Source organism: Triturus cristatus, chromosome 4_2, assembly GCF_964204655.1.
Source record: "Triturus cristatus chromosome 4_2, aTriCri1.1, whole genome shotgun sequence".
NCBI classification, from domain to species: domain Eukaryota; kingdom Metazoa; phylum Chordata; class Amphibia; order Caudata; family Salamandridae; genus Triturus; species Triturus cristatus.
Genome location: NC_140586.1, coordinates 977,653,672 through 977,681,008, shown reverse-complemented (window position 1 = coordinate 977,681,008; position 27,337 = coordinate 977,653,672). Strand labels below are relative to the sequence as shown.

At 44.7% G+C, this 27,337-nt stretch overlaps 1 protein-coding gene across 3 annotated transcripts in view; it reads left to right on the top strand.

Annotated features, from left to right (window-relative positions):
• The window catches only part of LOC146839194 (CD5 antigen-like), a 449,199-nt gene that overhangs the window by 351,911 nt on the left and 69,951 nt on the right, over positions 1–27,337 (top strand). For all 3 annotated transcript variants that reach the window (XM_085603214.1, XM_085603212.1, XM_085603213.1), the window contains one exon: positions 9,189–9,221. In XM_085603214.1, coding sequence (XP_085459340.1) covers positions 9,189–9,221 — 33 coding nt within the window. The remainder of the gene's footprint in view (positions 1–9,188; positions 9,222–27,337) is intronic.

Genomic DNA, 27,337 nt, shown 5'->3' with positions numbered 1-27,337 from the left:
GTCCTTCTACCAGTCTAAGGCCCTACTCAGAACCAGGCGTCTGCTGTAAAGCCCTCGGATTTACTCATAAAAGCCTCATTCACTTTACTGGACACACACTCGACCAAAATCTTCACAGCCGGCAACAAGATTTCCTTCAGCCACATGACTCCACTCAAAGTGCACTTCTACATCAAAGCACACCAATCCAGCAAACCAAAACCAGTCAGAAACCTCAGTCGCAACTGGAACAACATAACAGAAGCAAACTGGATCCAAACCCTGAGATCCAACCAGCCTATACTCACAGATAAGCTGTAGCACTACCTATCCACTTTCCACAACTGGACCTCAGACTGCTCCAACACCTTTGTTCCAATGAAGAAGATCAGGCATACAAGAATCCACATTCAAGCATGCTGATACAAGGAATACCTGAGACTTCAAGCATCTTTGCAAATGACTAGAACGAAGATGGAAAACCAGAAGACAAAACCTCTAGGACATCAAAGAAGCCAAGAAAGCTGCCCTTGTGCTCATGCTAGAATCCTGGTCCAACTCTGGCAAAGAGCTCTTCAACATCGTCAAAGTATTAATTAATCCAACAGCTGCCTCCAGTACCATCATCCCCTCAAAGGTCATCTGCAACGACCTTTCTGACTTTTACCAATTAAATACTTAAGATTCACACCAACGTGGCATTCCAACCTACCGTGAAAGACATCAATACAGCAAATCCCTCCAAGAAAAGGAACACCCAAATTCTGGAGCCCTCTCACCACAGATGACACTGCCAGAATGATGCAGACCACGTACGTACGGTTCACTGCAGATTCTACCCTCACCACATTACATCTTTGGGAAGCACACTGATCAGCACTAACCTTACCACCATAATCACCTCCTCCATCCTCAGTGGAAACTTCCCAGATAGCTGGAAACACGCAGACGTCCTTGCCCTACCAGAAAGATCTCAGCAACAACAGACCCATCTAGCTCCTTCCTTTCCTGACCACAACCTCCCAATAAAAAAACATGTCAATGCTCTGATCGCATCCTGCTGCCTCATCCTCAGAATGCTTCACAAGATTTTCAAAAGACTCCCCATGCACAGAAGGCGTATTGTCACCTAGGCCCTCATAAACAATAGACTCCACTACGACAACTCTAACTACGTCAGCATCTCCAAGAAGGTCACATAAAGATTCCATACCATCCAAAACACCGCCACCAGACCCCTCATAAATCCATGCCTACAAAGACTTCCACAACACTTGACCAGCATACCTCAACAACCGACTTCAACTCTACCAACCTTCCAGACAGCATATCTTTTCTCCTCTTACAAGTCCAATGCATGTGCATAAGCTAGTCAGGCCGGCACGCTTTCTCCTTCATTGCCTTTTGTACCTTTTGACTTTTGTGCCCATTTCATAGCTCAGTTCAGTCTTCTGTGTTTTTTGCAAGTCTTTTTGTGCCTGTTTTTTTGCTTTGACTCAATGTTTTTTCTGCCTTTTCTGGTTTTGCTCCTGTCTCCCCCACTTCTCCTCTCGCTTCAAGGTCTCACCCCTCCTGCCACACTTTTCCCACCTCACCCCTCTCTTTATCTGTTCTACCACCTTCTCCCACTGTGGTCTGTGGTTTCCCACCCCTCCCTAGGTCCGCCCCTGTGATCCTCCCACTCTTAGGGCTTACTTATTGGCAGCCACTGTACAACGCTATTGAGCAGGTTCCTAGGCCCCAGCCCCCACTTACCTTGGGCTGGTCCTCTGACCAGTCTAAGGCCCCATAAGATCTGGCCAACAGCCATGAGGCCCTACCTTGCTGTACTTCTCTCTTACTTTCCATCTACTCTCACTCTACTCTCTGCTCACACTCACTCCTTCACGCTCTCATTTTGACAAGTGCTACGTATTTTGCCTTTTGGGCTCCCTTTTGCTTCACGTCTGTGCTGTTTTGTCTTCTGTTGTGCCTTATTGTCTTTGGGGTTTGGCTCTTGTGCTCTTTTGAGAAATTCTGGTTTAGTACTCATTTCTCTTCTTTGCCTATTTGTCTTTTGTGTAATTTCATTGCTCAACCCAGTCTTCTGTACCCATTTTTGTGCCTTTTCCTAGTCTTTTTGTGCCGGTATTTGTGTCTTATTTTGTTGCCTTGACTTGTTACTTTTTCTGCTTTTGCTCCTCTTGTCTCTCCCATTTCTCCCTTCGCTTCAGGATCTACCCCCACCTCCTCCCTCCCTAGCTTTTCCCGCATCCATCCTCTGCCCTCTCTTTGTCTGTAGCCTGAACCTTACGCTCCTCCCTCTCCTAGGACATATTTAATGGAGGCCACTGTGCGACTCCATTGAGCAGGAGCCTAGGCCCGAGTTTCCATTTACCTTTGACTGGTCCTCTAACCAATCAAAGGCCCTCCTCGGACCCAGCTGCCTGCCTCACTGCGCTCCTACTTTCTCCTTCTCCATAATATCTCATTCTCCTTTCTGCTCTAACTCACTCATTCACACTCTCGCTTTGACCTGTGTTTTATACTCTGCTTGGTGTCTGTCCCTGTCTATCTTCTGTGCTTGTTTCTCATTTGTGCTTGCCTCTTGTGCTCTTTTTTGCTTTTTCTACTAGTTTCTTCTTCGTGTTAGTTTTTTTTGTGCTCATTTCATTGCTCATCCCAGACTTCTGTGCCCATTTTAAAGCTCTTTCCTAGCATTTTTGTGTTGGTGTTTGTGTCCGCTTTTATTGTCTTTGGTTGTTGCTTTTTCTGCTTTTGCTCTTCTTGTCTCTCTCTCATTTTTCTCTTCTCTTTGGGGACTCCTCCCCCTTTCCTTACCTGTTCTCCCGTGTACCTTCTCTTATTGCAGTTTTCCACCCCTCGCTAACCCCTCCCCCAAGCTCCTCCCTCACCCGAGACCTACTTAATGGCGGCTGCTGCGTGACCCCATTGAGCCTTCACCCTAGCTCCCACTAACTGGTCCTTCTACCAGTCTAAGGCCCTACTCAGAACCGGGCGTCTGCTGCAAAGCCCTCGGATTTACTCATAAAAGCCTATTTCACATCACCGGGCACACACTCGACCCAATCTTCACTGCCCTCAATAAGATTTCCTTCAGCCATATGATTCCACTCAAAGTATACTTCTACGACAAAACATCCCACTCCAGCAAACCAAAACCAGTCAGAAAGTCAGTCGCAACTAGAGCAACATAACAGAATCAAATTGGACCCAAACCCTTAGATCCAACCAGCCTATCCTCACAAGCAACCTGTAGAACTACTCATCCACTTTTCACAAATGGACCTCAGACTGTGTCAATACCTTCGTTACAATGAAGAAGATCAGGCATACAAGAATTCACATTCAAGCATGCCGATACAAGGAATACCTAAGAGACTTCAAGCATCTTTGCAAATAACTAGAAAGAAGATGGAAAATCAGAAGACAAAACCTTTAGGACTCAGAAGATACCTCGCCCAGATAAAAAAAAAAAAAGCCTAGAAAGCTACCCTTGTGCTCATGCTAGAATACTGGTCCAACTCTGGCAAAGAGCTCTTCAACATCGTCAAAGTATTTATCAATCCAACAGCTGCCGCCAGTACCATCATCCCCTCACAGGTCACCTGCAACAACCTTTCTGACATTTCCAATAAAATATTTAAGATCAACGCCAACTTCGCATCCCAACCTACCTTGAAAGACATCAATACCGCCAACCCCCTCCACAAAAAGGAACACCTAAATTCTGGAGCCCTCTCACCACAGATGACACTGCCAGAATGATGCAGACCACCCACTCAGGGTTTACTGCAGACCCTGCCCTCACCACATGTACATCTTGGGGAGCACACTGATCAGCACTAACCTTAACACCATCATCAACTCCTCCATCCACAATGGAAACTTCCCAGAATGCTGGAAACATGCAGACGTCCTTGCCCAACCAGAAAGATCTTGTCAACCACAGACCCATCTAGCTCCTTCCTTTCCTGGCCAACGTATTGGAGAAATAGTTCAGCAATCAACTCTCTGCCCATCTTGAACAGCAACACATCCTGGACTCCACCCAGTTTGGGCTCCACAGGAACCATAGCACAGAAACTGCCCTCCTGGGAGCAAAGAATGACATCCGGTCCATCATGGACAGAGGGGAAACCTTCGCTCTCAGCCTGTTTGACCTCTCAGTGACCTTTGAACGCATCTCCATTGGCAATCTCATTGCCAGATTCCAGAACTCAAGAATTCCTCCTGATGGCTACCTGACTTAGGTTCCACACCCACCACCACACACCACGCCAGAAGCCTCAGCATCATCCTTGACGACAACCTTGCAATAAAAAAACATGTCAAGTCTCTGGTCGCATTCTGCAGCTTCATCCTCAGAGTGCTTCTCAAAAATTTTAAAGAACTCCATGCATATAAGGCTCAGTGTCACCTAGGCCCTCATAACCAGTAGACTCCACTACGACAACTCAAACTACATCAGCATCTCCAAGAAGCTCACACAAAGATTCCGCATCATCTAAAACACTGCCACCAAACCCCTCATACATCCACGCCTACAAAGACTTCCACAACACTTGACCAGCATACCTGAAAAACCGACTTGAACTCTACCAACCTTCCAGACAGCTACGCTCCATAACTTTTTTCCTCTTACGAGGCTCATGCATCTGCATAAGCAGTCATGCCAGCATGCCTTATCCTTCACCGCTGCCAAGCACTGAAACTAACATCCTCAACACACCAGGACGGCTACTGCGCTTGTCAATTCCTGCAAGAAACTGAAGACCTGGCTGTACAACAAGGAGCACCTACATACCATCACAGGAGATAAGCTTCACCACATAAATCAACATAACATAACATAAACTCGATAAAAATACAACAGTTCAACAAAAAACACCCCCAAAAGACAAAACAACTGAACTGTACAATTCAACAATGCATAAGTAAAGTAGGGAGAGATGTAAGATAAATAATGAAAGGAAACATAATCAGAATTAAAGAGTGGTAGAAAGAGGAAGAGAGAAGGGTGTAAGAGAGAAGGGTTGAACATTCCCTCAACTTTGTACAATAAAAATGTGTCTGTCATGGCTGAGGAAGTTGTTGGAACAACCAGGGATGGATTTCAAGCTGTAATTCAGCCATGTTTTCTATCCCAGTCATGGCCATTACCCATTGGGTAGGAGGATAGAACATTTTGAAAATTGAACAGAGTCACTAGAGGGTGCAACTTTCTTATCTTATAGGAGAAAAGTGTTATTGCGAAGTGCATCGTGGAAAGCGGACAGTGGCATCTTTAAGCATCTTTCACTGTTGTGAACACTCAGAATATGGTAGTAGCTGACACTTCTAAGGACGTCAAAATGAAACTGGAGATCAGGGTAGCTAAATTGGTCAATATTTATATGATACACCTCAAATTCTATATGCAGCTGCAAAAGCCCAATGGATACGAGACTTTGAACGCTCTCAATAAACTGCTGACGGTGGGTAGTGGCCTGTGACCCCCCAGAAGACACTTCTCTTGGCTAATGCAAGTTAATTTCACATGTGCATGCAGCTGGGTCACTGGATTTATTGCAAAAATCTCTGAACATGAACATGCCAAATTTGAGGCCCTTGCAGGTGCACCTTTATAAGAATGGGATGTGACATCCTGTAGAAGTGAACACTTTTACTGCAGTAAGTACAATTACCAATGAACTAAGTAAATACATAAAGAAATCATTGAATAAATCAATAAAGAAAGAAAGAAAGAAATTGAGCATTTTTGCAAAGTTCAAAATCCAAAGCAGCAGACTTGTTTCCTGCATGCAGTGGCCCTAGAACTTCAGGGTTGGATATAAAGATTCCTGATCACCATCCTTTAATTGTTCGGTTGTAGGGATCCAATGAGTAGCAGCGAATCTGCCAGTTAATCAACACTCAGCTGGTCTTAGTGTTTTTTGAGACAGTGAAGAAACTTTAAATTATATGGGTATAAATATTGTTCTGACTCCAAAAGTTAGGCTTGTTCCAGCGTCACTCAGAATAGTTTCAAGAATTGCATTGATAAAGATTTGTAGCTGGTACCTCACGGTGTTGGTAGATTCTGGACTCTGGAGCCAAAGTGTATGTTTCTCTTAATACCTAAACTGCTGATGCCTTTTTTGGCTATTTGTCATAATGCGCTCTCAGGCATTCATAACTTATTTACACATACGCTTTCTATGCCAAATCTGTGTCAATTTTTCCTGGCAAAATGGGGATTCTAAAGAACCAAGGGTTTTTGGATTCACCTGGAGGGCTTTTCAGGATAGCTTTGTTCACCTTCCTTGTGAGAGATTAGGACTCCAATGTTGCCAGCACTGACTTTTCAACCTGCTGCAATCAATAGGACTTCTTCTTGTACACAACTTATTGGCGGTGTTGCCTAGGTTTCTTCATTGCTATGCAGTTGAAGCCTCTCCTTGGCACTTCCTAGACACTCTGGCACTGTGAGACTCATCAGCAGCCCTAGCTAGCTTCAGAGAACATGGGCCACAACAAACACAGGAGCAAACCTGCACAACAAAAATTCAAGATGTGCCCCCTAATCATTAGGTTGTGTGGATCATTTTGCTACCTTTAATCAGTCGATGGAACCTCTTCATCAGTCGTCAGAACATCTTTATCACAGTATCCGCACAAATCTCCCTGATCTGAGAAGATTTTCTTGCGGCATCTCTCAGTTTTGCAGGTTCTTCCAGGTGCTTTCCTCAAACCTTTGGATTATAACATTTTTATTGTTTGAGTCCTGTGTGAGCAGCACAGGGTTTAAGGTAAATATGACACATGTAGGTGACCTCTCCCCCACCACTGCTCCAGTGTTCTCAGTCTTCAACATTCAAGGTGTGAGGAAGTAACCCCTCCCCCACTACCGTCTTATCATATAACAAATGATGCAACACATTATTTGGTATTCTCTGAACAATATAAACACTTTTTCAAGTCAGTAGCTCAAATATTGTTCAACCAACGGACACTGAGAAGAACTATGCTACAATGAAACAACTGCAATGGGTCCCTCTCCTTTATAGAAGGCTTTTCACAGAAACAGCATTGATTCTCCTCAAACTCTCGGCAGCCTTCGACACAGTATGCCACCACATGCCGTTCGAAAGACTCTACCACATCGGCATCCAAGGGGATGCGCTTAGATAGATCACTTCCCTCCTCAAAGGAAGAACCCAGACTCCACCTCTCACCTTTTACCTCTGAATCCAAGGAGATCACCTGCGGCATCCCCCAGGTCTCATCTCTTAGCCCCATGCTCTTTAGCACAAATAAGGCCCCGCTGGCCAGCATAATCAGAAACAACTTCCCCAGATGCGTGACAAACATCACTGACTGAATGAAGAAAAACTGCCTGCAGCTGAACACAGACAAGATGGTTGTACTAAATGTTGGCAACAGCAGCTACACATCAAATGACTCCTGGTAGCCATCAGACCTAGGACCTTAACCCTCTCACTCCGATCATGCCAGAAACCTCTGAATCATCATTTACAACAAGCTCACCATGAAATCCCAGATCATCACCATCTCCTCTGCCTCTGCACTATGCGTATGCTACGTAAGATCTTCAAGTACCTACCCCTATACATTAGTCACACTGTGACACAAGCCCTCATCACCAGCCGACTGGACTATGGCAATGCCCTTTACGAAGGAATTGCCACTCACCTCCTACAGAGACTTCCAACCATACAGAATGCTGCAGCCAAACTCATCCTTGCCCTTCCCCGATGAACCCACATCACACCCTACCCCAGACAACTCCACTGGCTCCTCATACAGAAGAGATGCCAATTCAAGCTGCTGACCCACTCACACAACGCTCTATGCAACCTAAATTACCCACCACCTGAATGCCCACCAGTGGTCGAGAAGACTATGCTCCGCCTCCCTTTCACTTGCCCATACTCCCTGCATCTACCAGAGCAGAAGTGGAGGACGCTCCTTCTTCCACATCACAGCACAGACCTGGAGCAGACCATACTCCCCACATCTACCTGAGCAGAAGTGGAGGATGCTCCTTCTCCCACATCGCAGCACAGACCTGGAACAGTCTACCCACGCACCTCTGGACCATCACCTCACTTCCGGAATTTTTAATGGCCCTCAAGAACTGGCTGTTCGAATAACCTGCAAGCGCCTGCATACCTTAGTGGGTGATTAGCCACACTTTATACATCCAGAGTGATTGATTGACAGTCTGTCGCATGATAGATGAGACATTCCTTGCAGCTAAACCTGTGTATATTGCTTCTGAATCAATATTTCTAGTTTTGTATGCACTACATGGAGCACATTATTGGTCAGACAGGAGATCAAAAGGCTTACAGTGGACACCAGTTCACCTCAACAGGCTTTCTTTGTATATGGACTGGGCCCAGTTTATTGATGGATTGCGCTGCCCTCGCGTCACACAAGGTGATGTAAGGGCAACGCCATCCATAGATCAGATTTGCCAAGTCACGCAAGGCCAACATGTGTGGACCTGTGTGGGTTGGTAAATCTGAAGTAAGACAAGGAAGCGCAAGTTGTTGTCTGCATGATTCTGCCATGGAAGGACATAAAATATTAACCAATACCAGTATATATGGGAAAGCATCAGAATTCCACGCCTTCCCAGGGAGACGCTACAAGAAATATCTTTACTTCTACTCGTTGTTTCCTCTTTCTTAGTGGGCAGCATTCTGCAGCACACTTCGAAAGAGGAAAAAACTCTGACGATTCTTTCTATGCAGGAAAGTGTACCTTCCTACACAAAAACAATCCTGCCTGTAACCCAGGCTCCCTTGCACCATGGTGTAAGGGTGTTTGCGTTGGCACTAGGCAGCAGTGTGTGCAAAGCTTCGGCTGAGAACAGGAATGCGTAATATCTTGATAGATATGGTGCCTTCCTGCCCTCTCCCTTCCCGGCAGTGCAGCAAGATGTCTTGGTGCGTTGTGTTGTATGAAAATATTTCAAATCTGAGCCTGAGACTCTAGAACAAGCACCTACTGATCCTTAAATGTACTCGTTTGTTGGTGAGATCCAGGGAACTTCTCAGCACAGACTGTATAATTTCTCCTCTACACACTGTGAGACTTTTGCTGATATAGTCTGCATTTGTACACATTTATTGTTCAGACATCAGTTTGTATTTAAAACAAGAATTAGTGATTTTATCTTCATTTCTTTCTTTTTATAGAGAAGAGGAAACTTCAACCACAGATGTACAAAGGTAAATTAATTTTCAACAATATATGCAGACATTTACACATGTTTTGCCATAGGATATATTTTGGTTAATGTTTGTGCATTTTTCTTATATAGCTTAGCACACTTTTGATCATACTACTGACCATACTGATAAGTGCTTAGCTCTTACCTTGTGTCCCTACCGACACACCCTTAGCACGTGGCCATGATTGTGAATGAACGGTGGTGTAATCGCTTCTACTAGATTTGGAATATCTGCTTTTCAGCTCCATCAGAAAGCTGACGAGCAGTTAGGAACCAAGGGCCACATATATTAATAGATTGCTTTGGCCTTGCATCAAGCAAGCTAACATAAGGTTCAACAAGCCACGCACGCCCACCTCGTGTGGCCCTGCATTGCTTGGTAGTTCTGGAGTAACACAACGTAGGCCAAGTCGCGGCCCAGAGGTACACTGCCCTGAGAAGGCATTTAATGGGTGGAGCGTGGGTGTTACCACACATCCACCAATGGATTCTGAAGCATTTCCAGATTTACCAACACTGTTTCCAAATATATTTATATTTTCTCCCCGTTGTTTCCTCTGCTGCACATATAGAAAGAGGAAAACGACTCAGAGGACTCTTTTTGGGCAGGAAGGTGTCCCTTCCTGCCCAAAACAATTCTAGCTGCAATGCACCATGGTGCAAGTGGTGCCTGTTTTGGTGCTAGGCAGCAGTTTCTGCATCAGAGCAGGCAAAGATCAGAAATGTGCCATATTTTTACAGATACAATGCATTCCTGCCCTCTTCTTTACATGCAATGTAGCGCTGTAAGGTGTTTTGCTGGTTTTCGTTGTGTGAAATAATGATAAAGCAGGGCCCGTAAATCAATACTTCATTGAATGGGTTATAGGTGTTTGACTGTCCCACAACAGAAACCATTGGCACAGTTCTCAATAGATCACCCACCTTGTGTGGCCTTGCCTGGCTTGATAAATCTAGAGTAATGAAACGGAGCAGAAATCGCTGCGTTGTGTTTCTCTGACTTGGGAAAACTTTGCATTGATGAAGCGTGGGTGTTCCCATGCATCGACCCCTGGATTTTGGAGCATTTCCAGATTTACCATTACTGGTAAACCTGGCAATGCAGCAAAACCCTACGCCTCCCCAGGTGGGACATAATGAGGGGAAACATCTTTGTTTCTCCTCCGTACTTCCTCTTCATATGTTTGCTGCACCAAAGGCTAAAGTTAAACTTTCTAAAAGTTGCATTTCAAGAACTGAAATTTAAAATGCGACTTTACCATAAGTTGTGATTTTAAATTGTGATTCCAGAAACAATGTGGCGTAACAGTCAGAGCCACGGACTTTGGAGTTAGGGAACCAGGTCTAGCCTTGGCTCAACATCCTATGAATCTGGGCAAATCAATTAATATCCCTGTGCTTACTGGTGCTCATGTAAAGCACTCCAATACCTTAGGGTCGAGTTTGCGCTACATAAAGCTGCAAAAAAAGAGACATCCAACTTTGGGGTCTTATCTCTTCTCAATATCTTCCCTGGTCATGAGCAGACTAGACTACGGCAACGCACTCTACGCTGGAATAAACAAAAACCTTACCCGCAAGCTACAGAACATTCAGAACGCCGCCGTAAGACTGGTCCTCAACCTGTCAAAACACACATCTCCCAACACCGGCGCACACTCCACTGGCTCCCCGTCAAGGCAAGAATCTAATTCAAGATTCTCACCCACGCCTACAAGACCCTCCATGGCACGGGACCAGCATACCTTAACAGTCGACTGAAATTCCACGCACCGCAAAGGACCCTATGATCAGCCCAGCTCTCCTACGCTGTGGTCCCCCCACCAGAATGACTAGTGCGGGTGGCCATTCCTTCTCCTTCCACGCGGCCAAAGCATGGAACGCCCTTCCGCTCCACCTCAGACAGACAACATCGCTCCCCATCTTCACAAGAAACCTCAAAACCTGGCACTTCGACAGACCCCCTCCTTGATGTAATGGAACCTGCACCCCCTCTACCCCTAGCGCCTTGAGACCCTTGCGGGTGAGTAGTCGTGCTTTAACAAATCCTGATTGATTGATTGAATTGGAAATTACACATGTAAAATGAAATAAGGCAATCCAAATGTCAACCTGTGGGAGACATAGGCCATGCCGTAGTGAAAATAAGTTTAATTGTTTTTCACTACCAGAACTTTTAAAACTTAAAACGATCCGTCCAGATTTTTAAATACACTGCACTCTACCATTGGGGCTGTCCAGGGCCTACCCTATGGGTGAATTACATGTAATAAAAAGGAACGTTTGGGCCTAGCCAGGGGGTTATCCTGCAAGGTCGGCATGGCAGTTTAAACTGCACACACAGGCCACAGGCTCTGCAATGGCGGGCATAAGACATGCTGAGGTGGATAGTACAGTAAGTGCTTCAGGCCAACTGGTAGCATTTAATTTACAAGCCCTGGGCACATGTAGTGCACTTTGCTAGGAACCTATAGGTAAATTAAATATGCAAATTGTATATATGATAATGTTACCATGTTTTAGGGAAAGAACTTAAGCAATTTAGCTCTGGTTAGCAGTGGCAACGTGCACAGAGTCCTAAGGCCAACAACAACGAAGTCAGCAGAAACAGGAAGTCTGACGGCAAAAAGTTACGGGTAACCATGCCAAGGATGCCAAGCCTCACAAGCACATTTTGTCTAATTGTACCACAGAGAAGTTGCCTTCTCCCAGAGAGCTGGGGAAGGCAGCTGACAAGTGGGCTAGAACCAGGGTGAAAAAAGGTCCATGGTGGGAGTGACCACAAGAAGGGTACTCAGACTTACGAACAGAGGAGTTTTTAGAGGCCCCCAACGTTCTTCTCAGGCCAAGTTAAGAATTTGGATCCTACAAAGGCATCTGGTGCAATTTACTGGGGACTTATAGGTAAATAAAATATGACAATTGTTTATATGATAATGGTACCATGCTGTAGGCAAAGAACTTAAGCAATTCAGCACTGGTTAGCAGTGGTAAAGTGCAGAGTCCTAAGGCCATGAAAAACCAGAACCTTATGGGCCTGGCGGCGCAGGGTACGCCTTAATCTCCTGAGTTCACCTGCCTTGTTGAACAGAGACACAGGACACTCTGTTGGGCGTAGAAGATCAGGTTTATTAGCTGCAGCTAGCACAGTTGTCCAAGAAGTACACCCGGTATGTTCTCAGGAGACTGCCATTTTACTCCGTGGCGCACAATCTTTTATAGCACATAGACAGTATAAGATTAGCAAAGAACACTCCCAATACATACATGTTTAACCAATGAGAAAAGTTTGAAAACAAGACATAACCAATGAGAAGAGTTTGAAAACAAGATATCAAGTAACCAATGAGCCTCTCTTCCAACTGTGTTTGTCACCCCTCCCTGCAAGTTAATCAGTGGTAGTGTCCACAATTCAAGTTGCAGGTGGCAGGACACGTATGCCTTGGAGGACAGTTGTGAAATGAGAGAATACAAGTAGAGAATAGCGAAGGCCAGAAGATAAGATAAAATCAGGAGAGAATAGTGTGAACCAACAGATAGTCAAGACAGGGATTAGTCAAACCAGACGAGGATTAGGGGACTCGGCCAGTCCCTGACACTGATTTCGAGGCAGAAGGCTATTTGACACGTTGCAGTAGGAAAAGCAGAAAAGGACTTTGTTCGCAGTGCTGCCTGAGTGAGGGCAACACAAAATGGCGGCGGAACACAAAATGGTGGCTGAATACAAGCGAGATCGAAAATTGAATTTCCTCAGCCAGCAAAAACAAAGTCAGCAAAAACAGGAGGTCTAAAGGCAAAAAGTTAGGGTAAACCATGCCAAGGGAGCCAAGTCTAACATGCACATTTTTTCTACTACAGTATATTACAGAGAAATTGCATCAGCATTTGGTAAGTTCTAAGTTGTCCTCTCTCAGAGAGCTGGGGAAGGCAACCAACAAGTGGGCTAGAACCAGGGTGAAAGAAAGGTCCATGGTGGGAGTAACCAAAAGTAGGGTGCTCATACTTACGAGTAGGGGAAGGGGGTGAGCAGCAACAAGGATAAAAAGAAGGGGTTTCTAAAGGCCCCAACGTTCTTCTCAGGAGAGGGCCCCCAGAACTCTTCCCAGTCTAATGGTAGGGGTTACCAAGTTAAGAATTTGGATCCTGGGGCATGCTTTGACTGTCACCAGCCAGTGCAGAAGAGAGGAGATCCAGCATGTTCCAACATCCCCAAGTGGTGGCCAAACCAAGGGATAGACTAGCATAGGTGTGGGGATGGAAGTGTATTCTGGGAAGGCCAAAGGATATACTGAGGCTACTTTCGTTTTCCTGGGTAGGGTGGATGTTGAAGCCCTGGCTGTCTCACCTCCAAGCCTAGAGAAGTGTAGACAAGGCCAAAGATCAATGGGACTGAAGTAGAGGCTGTGAGGGATACAGGTGCCAGTGTCACTATGGAGGCATCCAAACTATTTTTCCCAGACCCCAGGATACCTGGTGTTAGTCAGCAGGTACCCAGTGCTGAGAATGAGACTAATTTCTATCCAATGCCCTTGGTAAGCTTAGAATGGAGAGGGATTACTGCCTTAAAGAAGGTGGTTGTGTCCCCTGCTATCCCAGTGGAGTGTCTGTTGGGAAATGATCTTGAGACTTCTGCATGGACAGAAGTTGAAAGGAAGGTTTATGCAGAAATGCTGAGTCTCCCTATGTGGGTGTGTGTTACTACCAGAGCACAAGCAGCACATCAGTGAATTCATGGGAACTTGTTTCCTGCAACAGTGGCTTTATGGACCCGGAGTAAGAAAATGGCAAGGAGTCTGCTAAGGCAGCTTCAAAGAGGTCACAGGACCAGGTGGAGAGTTCACCTGAGGTAGATGTCCTGGCAGCTGGGACGGGAACTGAAGTTGAAGGAGCTGGCGTAACCTGGCAGAGCTTCTTAGTACAGGGGGACCCTTCAGAGAGGACCTATGCCAATGGCAAAAGTTGAGTCCTACTCTTGAAGGACTTAGGCAGCAAGCTGCAAGGCAAATGGAGGCAGATGTCAGTTGTACCCAGAGGATCTATTGAGAAGATAAGCTTCTCTAATATGGCGCCAGGGACCCCAAACCAGGGGCTGTTAGGAGAATGTTGGTACCCCAAGTGTATAGAGACTTTATTCTGACCTTAGCTCATGACATCCCCGTAGATGGACATCTGGGACAAACCAAAACCTGAAACAGGTTGGTTCCCAATTTTTGTTGGCACCAGATGTCTGAAAAAGTGAAGTTTTGTCACCTGTTATGCCACTTGTCAAGCCAAAGGCAAGACAGGGGGACAACCAAAGGCTCCCTTAATTCCACTTCTAGTGGTTGGGGCTCCCTTTGAGAGGATAGGGTTTGACATTGATGATCCTCTTTACTCTAGCTACATCTGGGAACAGATTCAATCAAGTGGTAGTGGAACATGTCACTAGGTATCCAGAGACTATTATCCACAGGAATGCCACTTCTTCTGCAACAGGAAAGGTCTTACTTGATATTTTTACCACAATGGGGTTTCATAAAGGGGTAGTTTCAGACCGAGGCACAAACTTCATGCCTGGATACCCAAATGTGCAATGTGCAATGAATGTAGTGTGAGGTATAATTTCAACATATCCTATCACCCCCAGACAAATGGTTTACTTGAAAGGTTAAACAAAACATTAAAGGGCATGATAATGGGACTCTCTGAAATTCTCAGAAGTAGATGGGATGTCCTGTCACCCTGTTTCTTGTTTGGCTACAGAGAGGTGCCACAGAAGGCAGTTGGCTTTAGCTCCTTTGAACATCAATCAATCTATCAATCAATCAATCAGGATTCTTATAGAGTGCAACAACTCACCTATTAGGGTCTCAAGGCTCAGTGGGGGGGTGGAGGGGACGGGATGGGGAGATCTGAGGTTCAGTCTAAGAGTGAGGTCTTGAAGTCCTCCCAGAATGATGATTGCCTGAGATGTAGAGGCAGGGAGTTCCAGGTCTTCACAGCAAGGTAGGAGAAGGGTCTTCCTCCAGCTGGCCAGGATGGCCAAATTATGTTTAGCCATCCAGTAGGAGGACCATTGAGTGTAGTTAGGGAAGACTGGGAAAGCATCTCAAGACATAGTGGACTACATACTTGACCTGCGTTCACTTACGGCTGAATACATGAAGAGGGCACCAAAAATCTGAACATCAGCCAGGAGCTTCTCAAGCTCAGGCATGGCCAAATGTCAGCACTGGTTGAGTATGAAGCAGGCCAGTTGGTGTGGGTATTGGAGCCCATGGCTCCCAGGGCGCTCTAGGACAAGTGGCCTAGACCCTACTCTCTTTTGGAAAAGAAAGGGGAAGTCACCTACTTGGTAGAGTTAGGCACCCCTAGGGGCCCTAACAGGGTACTCCATATCAATCGCCTAAAACCATACCAAGACAGGAATGAGATGACCATGCTAATGGTCACTAATGGTGGCCAGGAGGAGAACATTGAACCTCTCCCTGACTTACTGTCAAACAGCCCGCAAGATGGCTCAGTGGAAGATGTTTTCTTGTCAGACTCCCTACTGACCAAGAGCAGACGTACTGCAAGTAATAAAGAAGTTTCCTGAGCTCTTCTCCTTGACCCCTGGTTAGACAACATGGTGTGTACATATTGTGAACACTAGTGACTGTCTCCCTGCCAAACATTAGATACACAGACTGTCTGACCATGTCAAAAATTGCATCAAAGCTGAACTAAGCAAGATGGCAGAGCTAGGGATAATATAACCTTCTGACAGACCAGTAGCACTGGTCCCCATACATCACTCAAAGGGTGGAAAACCAGAGATGAGGTTTTGTGTGAATTTCAGGGGATTGAATGCAGTGACTGATCCTGTTGCACAGCCCATCCCAGGGAACTGTTGATCTAATTGACCGACTGGATGTAGCCAACCTCCTAAGTACGTTTGACTTAATATCAGGGTACTGGTAGATTGGACTCACCCATGGAGCAAAACAGAGTTCTCTCAGGACTGCACAACTTTAGTGCAACATATCTGGATGATATTGCTGTATTTAGTTCCATCAGGGTGGATCACTTGGTCCACCTGATTTAAGTTTTACAGGCCTGGCAGAAGGCAGGTCTAACTATCAAGGCCAGTACATTTCAGATAGGGCAGAGTTATGTTGTCTACTTGGGCCACCTTGTAGGTAGAGGCCAAATGCAACTTCTCCAATCCAAGATTCTGGAGTGGGCGGCTCTCAAGACAAAGTCCCAAGTCTGGGCTTTCTTTGGCTTGAATGGGTACTACAGGAGGTTTGTTGAGGGGTATGGCACCATTCACTCAACCTGCCTCCAAAACTTGGAAAGGCCAACTGCAGTGGCATCAGGATGCCAAAAGGCCTTTGACACCCTGAAATAGGCTATGTTGTCAGCGCCTGTCCTGATGGTGTCAGGAGTGAAAGAGTCAGATGGGCATCTAGGCAAGAAAGACGCCAAAACAAACCTCAGTACACATATCTCCTTTATGGGAGGCTGCGCCGAGTCCTTCCCCTGACTCTGGTTTCCCTATTGTTGCGAATTCTTTTAGGATCACGGTCGCGGAATTCCAAGATGGCCGCGCTCGACCAATGTGGAGGTTATCCGTCTAGTCTTTTACTCGCGGGCGACCTCAGCTGTGATAGCGCCCGCTCGCGAGTACCATTGCGCACTTCAATTGTATTCCTGTGAGAAAAGGCAGCATTTAGTGAGAGCGCAGCCTTTCTGAGAAGACTCGAAGACTTTTGGGCTCTGGCAGTGAGAAGATGGACAGCTAAGTCACACTAGAGTGTTATGCTTGTTGTAGCGCAATAATTCTTGATAGAACTGAATATACTATTCTGCATAAGTTTTTGGGGAAAATTAGTTATGAAGGCAACAGAATTCTCTTATTATAGGGATACAATTTCTGCTTAGGATTGGATATTAGAGACACTGAATAACTATTAGTCAAGAAGGCAATTGGCAAATTGCATACGGATATTTGCCTATCAACTTTGAGAGAAAAAGAATAAATAGAACGAAGGACAAGACTGTACAATAGAAAACTACGTAGATATAATTATATATATATAATTGTACTTACCTCCACTCGCCCTCGACTTCTTTGCTGAAATACAAGAAGAAAAGAAGGTTATCAGAACTGTTCTACTAACAGCAGGCAGTTAGGACAATAAAGAACAAGTACAGAAGGAAATATCAAACACATAGTTCAGGTGTAAGAAAGGTAACCAAGGAATAAAGGGAGGTTGGGATTATTAGCTGACATAAATTACATGCAGTTTGTCTTACAGAACTTGACCTGGCAGCACCAACACCGAACCAGAGTAGAATAGAGCTAGATCAGAAGTATCGATCAGCATTATCAAGAGAGCGGCAACTCACTGTGGGATGACAAGTAACATAAGAGTGGTATTGGAAGAAATAGTTGGGAGAAAGTAAACTACTGTGGTTATATGACATTTTTTGTTACAGGGTTCAACACCAAGACGATTTGAATCAAGTCAGAAGAAGACGAAGCAGTGCAGTCTCTCTTTCTCATTCCAACTCCCCTTTCCCCCTCTCTCCTAGTTGTGAGCATCGAAACTCGCAGCTAGGGTAGTCGGAATTGAGGAATAAGCATTGGCTCCTGTGAAAGCTACAGTTTGGTATAGGTACTTGACAGATTGAAGTGCCCTCCCAAACTTCCACCCGAGCAAGATGGCGGAGGGGATAGATGTTAAGGCTTTGGCCTCAGTTTTGGATGGCATACAGAAGCAATTGGGCGATACCATGGAAGAAAGTAAATCTCTTAGAGAAGAAGTAAAGAAGTCTCGTCAGGAGGCTTTGTTCTTGCGTCAGCAGTTTGAAGAGTTCTCCCTAAGTACCCCTTCCATGTCTAAGGAGAATAAAACTCCGTCCTTCTCTCCAGCTCCATCAGCTACTGAGTTGACTACTCAGGTCATTCATGCTATCTCCCCCACAATTCCCTTGGCAGCCCCGGAACGGTTTAGCGGGGATCCTCTTAAGGCCCTAATTATTTTTTACTCAGTGTTCATTACACTTCCTGTGTAGACCCATCATATTTAAGGAAGACCAATCTAAGGTGGCCTTCATATTGTCTTACCTGAGCGGAGATGCTGTGGCTTGGTCAATGCCTTTGGTGAATAACAACGGCCCCATTTTGTATGATATTAATGCCTTCAAGAAAGAATTTCTACTTATTTTTGATAGACGATCCATATCACAAACCACAGATAACGAATTTTTAGATTTAAAGCAGGGTAACCGGTATTTAGTAGCATACCTGGCTCAATTTAACAAACTGATTGTTGAGACCAATTTGCCTGAAGCCAAGAGAGCCGCCATCTTTTATAGACGTCTGAAGGATGAGTTGAAGGATGGGCTGGCGCAAATTCCCAAGCGTCCTACGGAAGTTTCAGAACTAATTGATCTGGTTTTGCAGATTGACCAGCGTCAATGTGAAAGAAAGAATGAGAGGCTCAAAGATGTTAAATATATTCCTCCACGTTTCGACAGAATGAGATCTGAATGTTCCAAGCCCAGAGAAGGTTCAAATGAAGAAGAACCATTGCAAATTTGGTCAGTGCGGGGACCTTTGTCAAAGGAGGAAAGAGAGAAGAGAAGAGTGGGCAAGCTATGTATGTATTGTGGAAATTCGGGGCATTTTGTCAGAGAGTGTCCAAAGAAGCCTAAAAATAACACTTGGGTAAAAGACAGGCTCCACCAGTAGGAGGAGTTGCTCTGGTGGGAGCGGTTGATAAGTCAACTCCGAACTCTCAATTCATTGCTAACACGTTGCAGTCGTCTGCTCCCCACTTAATAATTTCAGTTCAAATAAGATTTGGGAATTCAGAAGTTAATAAGATATCGGTCATGATTGATTCTGGAGCAACAGGAAACTTTTGTGATATTAGATTTGCTCAATCTTTGAGAATTCAATTTTTGAAGAAGGATAAACCAGAAGCTGTTCGGGCTGTGGATGGTACTAATCTGTCCTCTGGCCCTATAGTATTTGACACTGAAGAAATTTCTTTGAGGGGTCCGGGCAATCATCTCAGCATTTTACAATTTAGTCTCATCGACGCCCCCCAGTTTCAACTTATATTGGGGCTATCTTGGCTGACGGAACACAACCCAAGGATAGATTGGGACAAAAGATCCATTGAAATGGGTTCTGATTATTGCCAGCAACATTGTTTTGGAAAGGAAGGTGTTAATCAAGAGACAACACCATCGATGAGTTTGGCCAGTCGTACTCAGAACATCTGTGCATTGGAGACTCCCAGGATTCCGCAAGAATATCAGGACTTAGTCTCAGTTTTTGATGAACAAGAAGCCAAGAAGTTACCACCACATCGAGAGTAAGATTGTCGGATAGAGTTGGAGCCAGGAGCATTGTTGCCTGTAGTAGAATATATGCGCTTTCAGAAGTGGAAAATCAACACCTAAAGGAGTATGTGGAGCAATATTTGGCTAACGGTTTTATCCGTCCATCTCAATCCCCAGTTTCATCTCCCCTCTTCTTTATTCCGAAGAAGGATGGCAAGTTGAGAACGTGTATCGACTATCGGGCCTTAAATTCAGTCACTAAGAAAAATCGATACCCTCTACCATTGATTTCTGAACTGCTTGATCAAGTTAAGGAGGCGAAGGTATACACCAAGTTGGATTTGCTTGGAGCCTATCATTTGGTGTGCATAGCTGAGGGAGATGAATGGAAGACAGCATTCCGAACCCGGCTGGGTTTGTTTGAATATCAAGTTATGCCATTCGGTTTGTGCAACGCTCCAGCGGCTTTCCAACATTTTGTAAATGATGTGTTAAGGGAATTTTTGGATCGTTTCGCCGTTGTCTACATCAACGACATTCTTATTTTCTCAGAAAGTTTGGAGGAACATGTTCAACTTGTACGTGCAATCTTGAGCAGATTATTGGAAAACCAACTGTTTGTCAAGTTGGAGAAATGCGTGTTCCATGCAAATCAAGTGGAGCTTTTGGGGTTTGTTCTGTTGTCCGACGGAGTTTCTATGGATGAGGCCAAAGTAAAGGCAATAATGGATTGGCCTTCTCCACAGAATGTAAAAGAGGTGCAGAGTTTAATTGGGTTTGCCAATTTCTACAGGCGCCTCATTCCACAATTTTCAGAAAAGGTTTGCCCATTGACTCGTCTGCTTAAGAAGAAGACTACATTTGAATGGAATGACGATATTGAAAAGGCTTTTGAGGAACTTAAGAAGATTTTTGTCACAGCACCCGTTCTGCAGCACCCAAATCCTGATGAACCCTTTAAAGTGGAAGCCGATGCGTCTAATTTGGCAATTGGGGGAGTCTTGTCGCAAAGAAACAAGGTTACTGGACAGCTTCATCTGGTGGCATACAGATCACGGAAATTATCTGCGGCAGAAATAAATGATTCAATTGCATACAAAGAATTGCTGGCAGTGAAAGACGCATTTCAAGAATGGCGGCACTATCTGTTAGGAGCTAAGCATGAAGTGACGGTGTTCACGGATCATCGAAATCTGCAATTTTTAAGATCTGCGCGAACGCTCACCCCTAGGCAATTGAGGTGGTCTTTGTTTTTTGACGATTATAAATTTGTGCTAACTTATCGACCCGGCTCTGCGAATGGGAAGGCCAATGCCTTATCTCGTCTCTACTCTGGTGATGACGTAGGCAAGAAAGAAGAAGGTTTGATAATTCCATCGGAAAAAATAATCGGAGTCATCTCCTATCCAGAATTTGAAGACAAGATAAGGAATTCTCTTTCAAAGGATGAATTGAGGAATTGGGTCAAGGAAGGAACCGGAAGGAAGATCAAGAATGGAATACCCTATTATTTGGAAAACCTTTTCGTACCCAATGATGAGCTTCGTTTGGAAGTCATTCGACACTGTCATGACGATTTGCTGGCTGGTCATAAGGGAGTCACGCAAACTTTGGAATTAATTCAGCGTGAATTTTGGTGGCCCACCATGGAGGCTCAGGTGAGACAATATGTGGCGGCCTGTGAGCAATGCATGAAAGGGAAACCTTCTAGATCGGCCCCAGAAGGGTTATTGCAACCCTTGCCCCCAGCTCCCTACCCATGGCATATCATTTCCATGGATTTCATCGTGGATCTTCCCTCTAGTCAGGGCTACTCAACTATTTGGGTGGTGGTTGATCATTTCACAAAGATGAGTCACTTTGTCCCATTGAAATCTATTCCAACAGCCCCTCAATTATCTGTCTTGTTCACACAGCATGTAGTCAGTGCACATGGAATTCCCAGGGTGGTTATTTCGGACAGGGGCCCTCAGTTTGTTTCTCATTTTTGGAGAGCCTTTCTTAAGAGACTGGAGATTGATTCACGTTTGTCTACCAGTTTTCATCCCGAGACCGATGGGCAGACGGAAAGAGTAAATCAGGAACTGGTGCAATACTTGCGCTTGTTTTTGATGGATCACGAGGGTGAATGGCCGAGTCTAATTTGGGCGGCTGAATTCGCTTACAACAATGCTGCCCATTCCTCCACGGGGTTTTCTCCTTTTTGCTTAAATTCTGGGAGACATCCAAACACCTTAGTGGGAAAACAGGAGAGTGAGGTCCCAGCTGTTGAAGAGGTAGTACAGGAGTTACAAGAGGCTTATAAGGTAGTTACTGACAATTTGATCAAGGCTAAGAGTTCCTATAAGAAACAAGCTGATAAGAAGAGACAAGCTAGTCCCATTTATAAACCTGGTGACAAGGTGTGGATTTTGACCCGAAATATGCGCCTTAAAGGGAATCGTACATTTTTACCTTGTTTTGTGGGTCCTTTTCAAGTAGAGAGAATGGTGAATCCAGTGAGTGTGAAGGTTAAACTTCCACCTAAATTGCGCTTACATCCAGTCTTTCATGTCTCTCTGCTGAAGAAGAATCCCACAAATTTGAGAATTAAGGATCGCCAGCTTCTGTTCAAGTGCAATCTTTGGAAGAGTTTGAAATAAAAAGAATCATAGATTCCAAAATCAAGAAGGGGAAACTGTTCTATTTGGTATATTACTTGTGGTCGATTGAAAAGGTTACGGCCCTGAGGAGAGAATTTGGGAACCGGTAGACCATTCGCATGCCCCTAGGCTGGTGAAAGAGTTTCATAGGACACATCCAAGTAAACCTAATAGGAGTGAGAGGGGGTCCTTGGTGGGAGGTACTGTCAGGAGTGAAAGAGTCAGATGGGCATCTAGGCAAGAAAGACGCGAAAACAAACCTCAGTACACACATCTCCTTTATGGGAGGCTGCGCCGAGTCCTTCCCCTGACTCTGGTTTCCCTATTGTTGGGAATTCTTTTAGGAACACGGTCGCGGAATTCCAAGATGGCTGCGCTCGACCAATGTGGAGGTTATCGGTCTAGTCTTTTACTCGCGAGCGACCGCAGCTGTGATAGCGCCCACTCGCGAGTACCGTTGCGCACTTCAACTGTATTCCTGTGAGAAAAGGCAGCGTTTAGTGAGAGCGCAGCCTTTCTGAGAAGACTCGAAGATTTTTGGGCTCTGGCAGTGAGAAGATGGACAGCTAAGTCACACTAGAGTGTTATGCTTGTTGTAGCGCAATAATTCTTGATAGAACTGAATTTACTATTCTGCATAACTTTTTGGGGAAAATTAGTTATGAAGGCAACAGAATTCTCTTATTATAGGGATACAATTTCTGCATAGGATTGGATATTAGACACACTGAATAACTATTAGTCAAGAAGGCAATTGGCAAATTGCATACGGATATTTGCCTATCAACTTTGGGAGAAAAAGAATAAATAGAACGAAGGACAAGACTGTACAATAGAAAACTACGTAGATATAATTATATATATATAATTGTACTTACCTCCACTCGCCCTCGACTTCTTTGCTAAAATACAAGAAGAAAAGAAGGTTATCAGAACTGTTCTACTAACAGCAGGCAGTTAGGACAATAAAGAACAAGTACAGAAGGAAATATCAAACACATGGTTCAGGTGTAAGAAAGGTAACCAAGGAATAAAGGGAGGTTGGGATTATTAGCTGACATAAATGACATGCAGTTTGTCTTACAGAACTCGACAAGGCAGCACAAACACCTAACCAGAGAAGAATTGAGCTAGATCAGAAGTATCGATCAGCATTATCAAGAGAGCGGCAAATCACTGTGGGATGACAAGTAACATAAGAGTGGTATTGGAAGAAATAGTAGGGAGAAAGTAAACTACTGTGGTTATATGACATTGTTTGTTACAGGGTTCAACACCAAGACGATTTGAAACCAGTCAGAAGAAGACGAAGCAGTGCAGTTTCTCTTTCTCATTCCAACTCCCCTTTCCCCCTCTCTCCTAGTTGTGAGCATCGAAACTCGCAGCTAGGGTAGTCGGGAATTGAGGAATACGCATCGGCTCCTGTGGAAGCTACAGTTTGGTATAGGTACTTGACAGATGGCACCTGAATATGGAAAGGAGTTCATTATCCAAACAGACCCTTCTGCACATGGAATTAGGGTAGTGTGGTCACAAACAAATGATGAGAGCCAGGATCAACCAGCTCGCAATATCAGGAGGTGAATCCTCCGTAAAGAGCAGCATTACATTGCCACTGAACGGGAGCCTTTGTTGTTATTTCATCCCTGAAGAAGCCGAGACTCCACCTGTTTGGGACTTACTTCAAAGTTCAAACTACACACATGCCTCTTAGATGGCTAATGCAGATAAGAGGAGAGAACCCAAAAAGTTGAGGTGGCCCATTTTCCTACAGGATATGGACTTTACAGTGGAACACAGACCAGGGACAGACCATGCCAATGCAGATGACCTTTCCAGGGTTTTTCACTTAGACGATAAGAGCTACCAGGGTATAGGTTAGTTGCTTATCACCTTTTGTCTGGTACAGGTTATGTAGGAAAGTTGCCTTTTGCTCCAAAGCTGATGGTTATGACTCTGAAAGTGGCAAAACCTGCTGCCCAGGCCTCAGTGCCAGTGCTCTCTCCCTAAAACACGATGTAGCAAGTTGGTACTCCAAGTAGGCAAGGGCTTTAATCCCCTTATAAGTCCCTAGACAATATCTACCAAGGATACCAAGGGTTTCCAGGGCGTGGGTGTTAAAGGGGTCACCAGGGCCTGGACCACTATTTGTGCCACCCTGAGTAACCACAGTTCAGAGATGACAGCAGGCCTGCCATTGCAGACTACAGGAACAGTGATAATTGCTCCAGCTTGAATTTGCTCCCACCGTGAGTGTCAAGGTCAAAACACTGTCTTTAATATATGTCAGGCACCTAAGGTAGGTCTCAAAAGCCCAGGCAGCAGGATGCAGTTTAGTAAAGGTGTGGACATATAAATGCAAGTTTCGACATCCCTATTGTAGTCCTTTCCATTAAAGACTATTATAAGTGATCAGCAGTCCACAGGATAACATGGCCTGGTGGCCGGGCACACTGGAGTTTGCCAGCTCCATTATGGTACAGGCGAATATGGTCATATGTGTAGGAGAGTAGGATCTGCTTCACATGGGTACCCCCACTTTTTGCTGGTGTTTCACTGTTTTTTTACCTTAGTCTGGCTGTGGCCCTGGTAATCAGGACCACAGCCTAGATGCTTCCTCTCTAAAATGGTTTCCATGTACATTAGGTACATATCTAATTGGATTCTGGAATGCCTTATAAGCCCCTAGTATAGGGTATACTATGTACCTAGGGCATAGGTACCTCAGAGGACATATCAGGGGCTGAAGCATGTATTATGCCACCCTTGGGAAGCACTCCAAAATGGCACCACATGTCTGCTACTGCAGCCTGGGTAAGGGTGTGCTTGCACCCCTTACAGTGGTATAGGCTACCTATATCCACATATATATACAGACACATATAAACCTATAGGTCACTCCTATGGCAGTCCTTGACAATCCTGAAGGCAGAGTGATTGGTTTTGTGTGGGAGGGTGCCCAAGCATGAGCTGAGCCCCTCTGCAGCTTTCGGAAATCCTTCCTTATGGCTGTTCTGTGATACAATTAAATGTTGAACTAGTCAACGCACTCAAACTTTTAAGCGAAAAGCATCAAATGTTAGAACAAAATAATTCAATAGTTTAAGCTTGATTGTACAAAATATGGCGTGCAAACCAGATAAAAGGTAGCCAACCTTGAATACAAAAAAAGAGACAGGTGGACAACACCCGTGTTCTGGATGCACAGCACTCAGCGATATTATTAGTATGAACTTACACATTTGTTGAGTGAAATAGAAACCAAATGCAACCGAACTCGTGCTAGTAAGCAATGTTTATGTTCATTTGATTTTTTGAATCATCAAGAAGTAATGAAATTAATAAGTGAATTGTTCACACATGACAATTGGACTTATTTACATAAAAAAGAGCATGGCTTTCAGCAATTCTGTGTTTATCTCAAGAACCTCAGCAAAAAACATAAATAATGAAAATTATTGTCACTGTTACAAATCCTGCCCAATGCATTTCGGGATTGCTAAGAATCCCTTCTTCAGGGGAAGCTGCAGAAAAATAAGGAAAATAAGGAAAATAACAACTTATGTTGACACGCTGTAGTCTAATGAACTAAATATAACAAAGCAGATGCAACGTACATGGCCAAAGTGGTGAAATCATACTCGGACGTGTGTATCTCAGACAATTATATTGAAGTGAAGAGAAAGTAAAAAGAAATCAGTGCGCAAAAGCCTCTGACTGACCAAGTGTGCGATTGAACAGGCAGAAAAAATAATGAACATGCTGTATTGATAAAAACATTTGCCCCCAACCAAAACAAGAATATAAAGCAACTTAAAAATGCCACTGGGTGCTGATGGTGCAGCACTTACTTGTGAGCCAAAATCTTCAGTGATGTTGCTGATTAGAGATTATTCAACAACAAAAATCAAAGCCTTATATATCGACTGTAATTCTATGAGATGTAGAATGTACATTACTGTATGCTAAGATATAGCGTCCGCTACTAATCCCAGAGATCTTTGATATATAATCATTTAGCTTCATTAGAAAGAAGGGGGTTAGGTTACTCTGTCTTATATCATGACAGGGCTTTTTCTAGCATATGGTTCAATAGCCATGCTAATCAGGCCGGGGCTGGGACTAAAAAACTCCACGGAGTTCCGCAAGTAGCGGAGTGCAGTGTGAACTGCTGTTCGCACTGTAACTTCCTGCCGCTCAAGTAGAAGTTCTGACCCAGCGCCAGCTCACGCTCTCAAACTTACCATTGGCGAGCACGAGCAGGGAGTTTTCTACACTCTGTGAGCTCCGTGGAGTGCAGAGTGCAGAAAACTCCGCAAACTCCATGAATGGAGCGGAGTTCACCACCCAGGCCTATATGGGGTTTCTGAAATGTAATTGTTTTCTAATTGTGGTACAAATACTGCATTTTAGGACACAATAGTTTGAATAAACATTCTAAACTTCCTTCGTGTCATGGATTTATCTAACTGTGGACGAGTACGAGTGAGAGAGCGAAAGGGTGTGTCCTGTTACTGTGATCCATGAGAAGGTTGAGAGGGTTTTGTTCTGGGGTGACAATTCAATTGTTTCTCGGGGAAGGTTAGGAGGGCAAGTGGGGCACTATAGCTACTCAGGCACCGGCTCATTGGTACTGAGGTGTTATGGTGACTCAGTCCCTACATGCCAATATTCTATGGTCCCAAACATAGTTCTGTTTTTGAGCAGAATTCCTGCTATCGAGGTAATGCCTCCCTTCCTGACAGGATGGCTAGTGAAGTGGCCCGTCAAGGCGGTGAGCTTTAAAGCATGCACTGCCTCTGATTTGCAATGCAGGCAGACTCCCAAAGTAGTAAGCTGCCCTCCACCTGTCCCCAGATGCATTTGCACCCAGGCTAATGGGAAAATTAGTTAGTCAGAGGGCGTACACCCCCAGAAGGCTAGCCAGACCGCTAGGTTGTGGTCCTTGTCTGTACAGCCAAGGAAGGTTTGTGCCGTTTATAGAAGTGGCAAGATAGAGGATTCCTGGGTAGTAAAAGTGACACATATCCTTGGATGTGGTCACCCTAGGGGTGGAGTAGCCCATTGGCCACTTGCATCCACACCCCTAACACCCCTAAATCTAGGATTTAAGGGACATCCCTGACATCAGAAGCTTAGATCTCTGAAGACT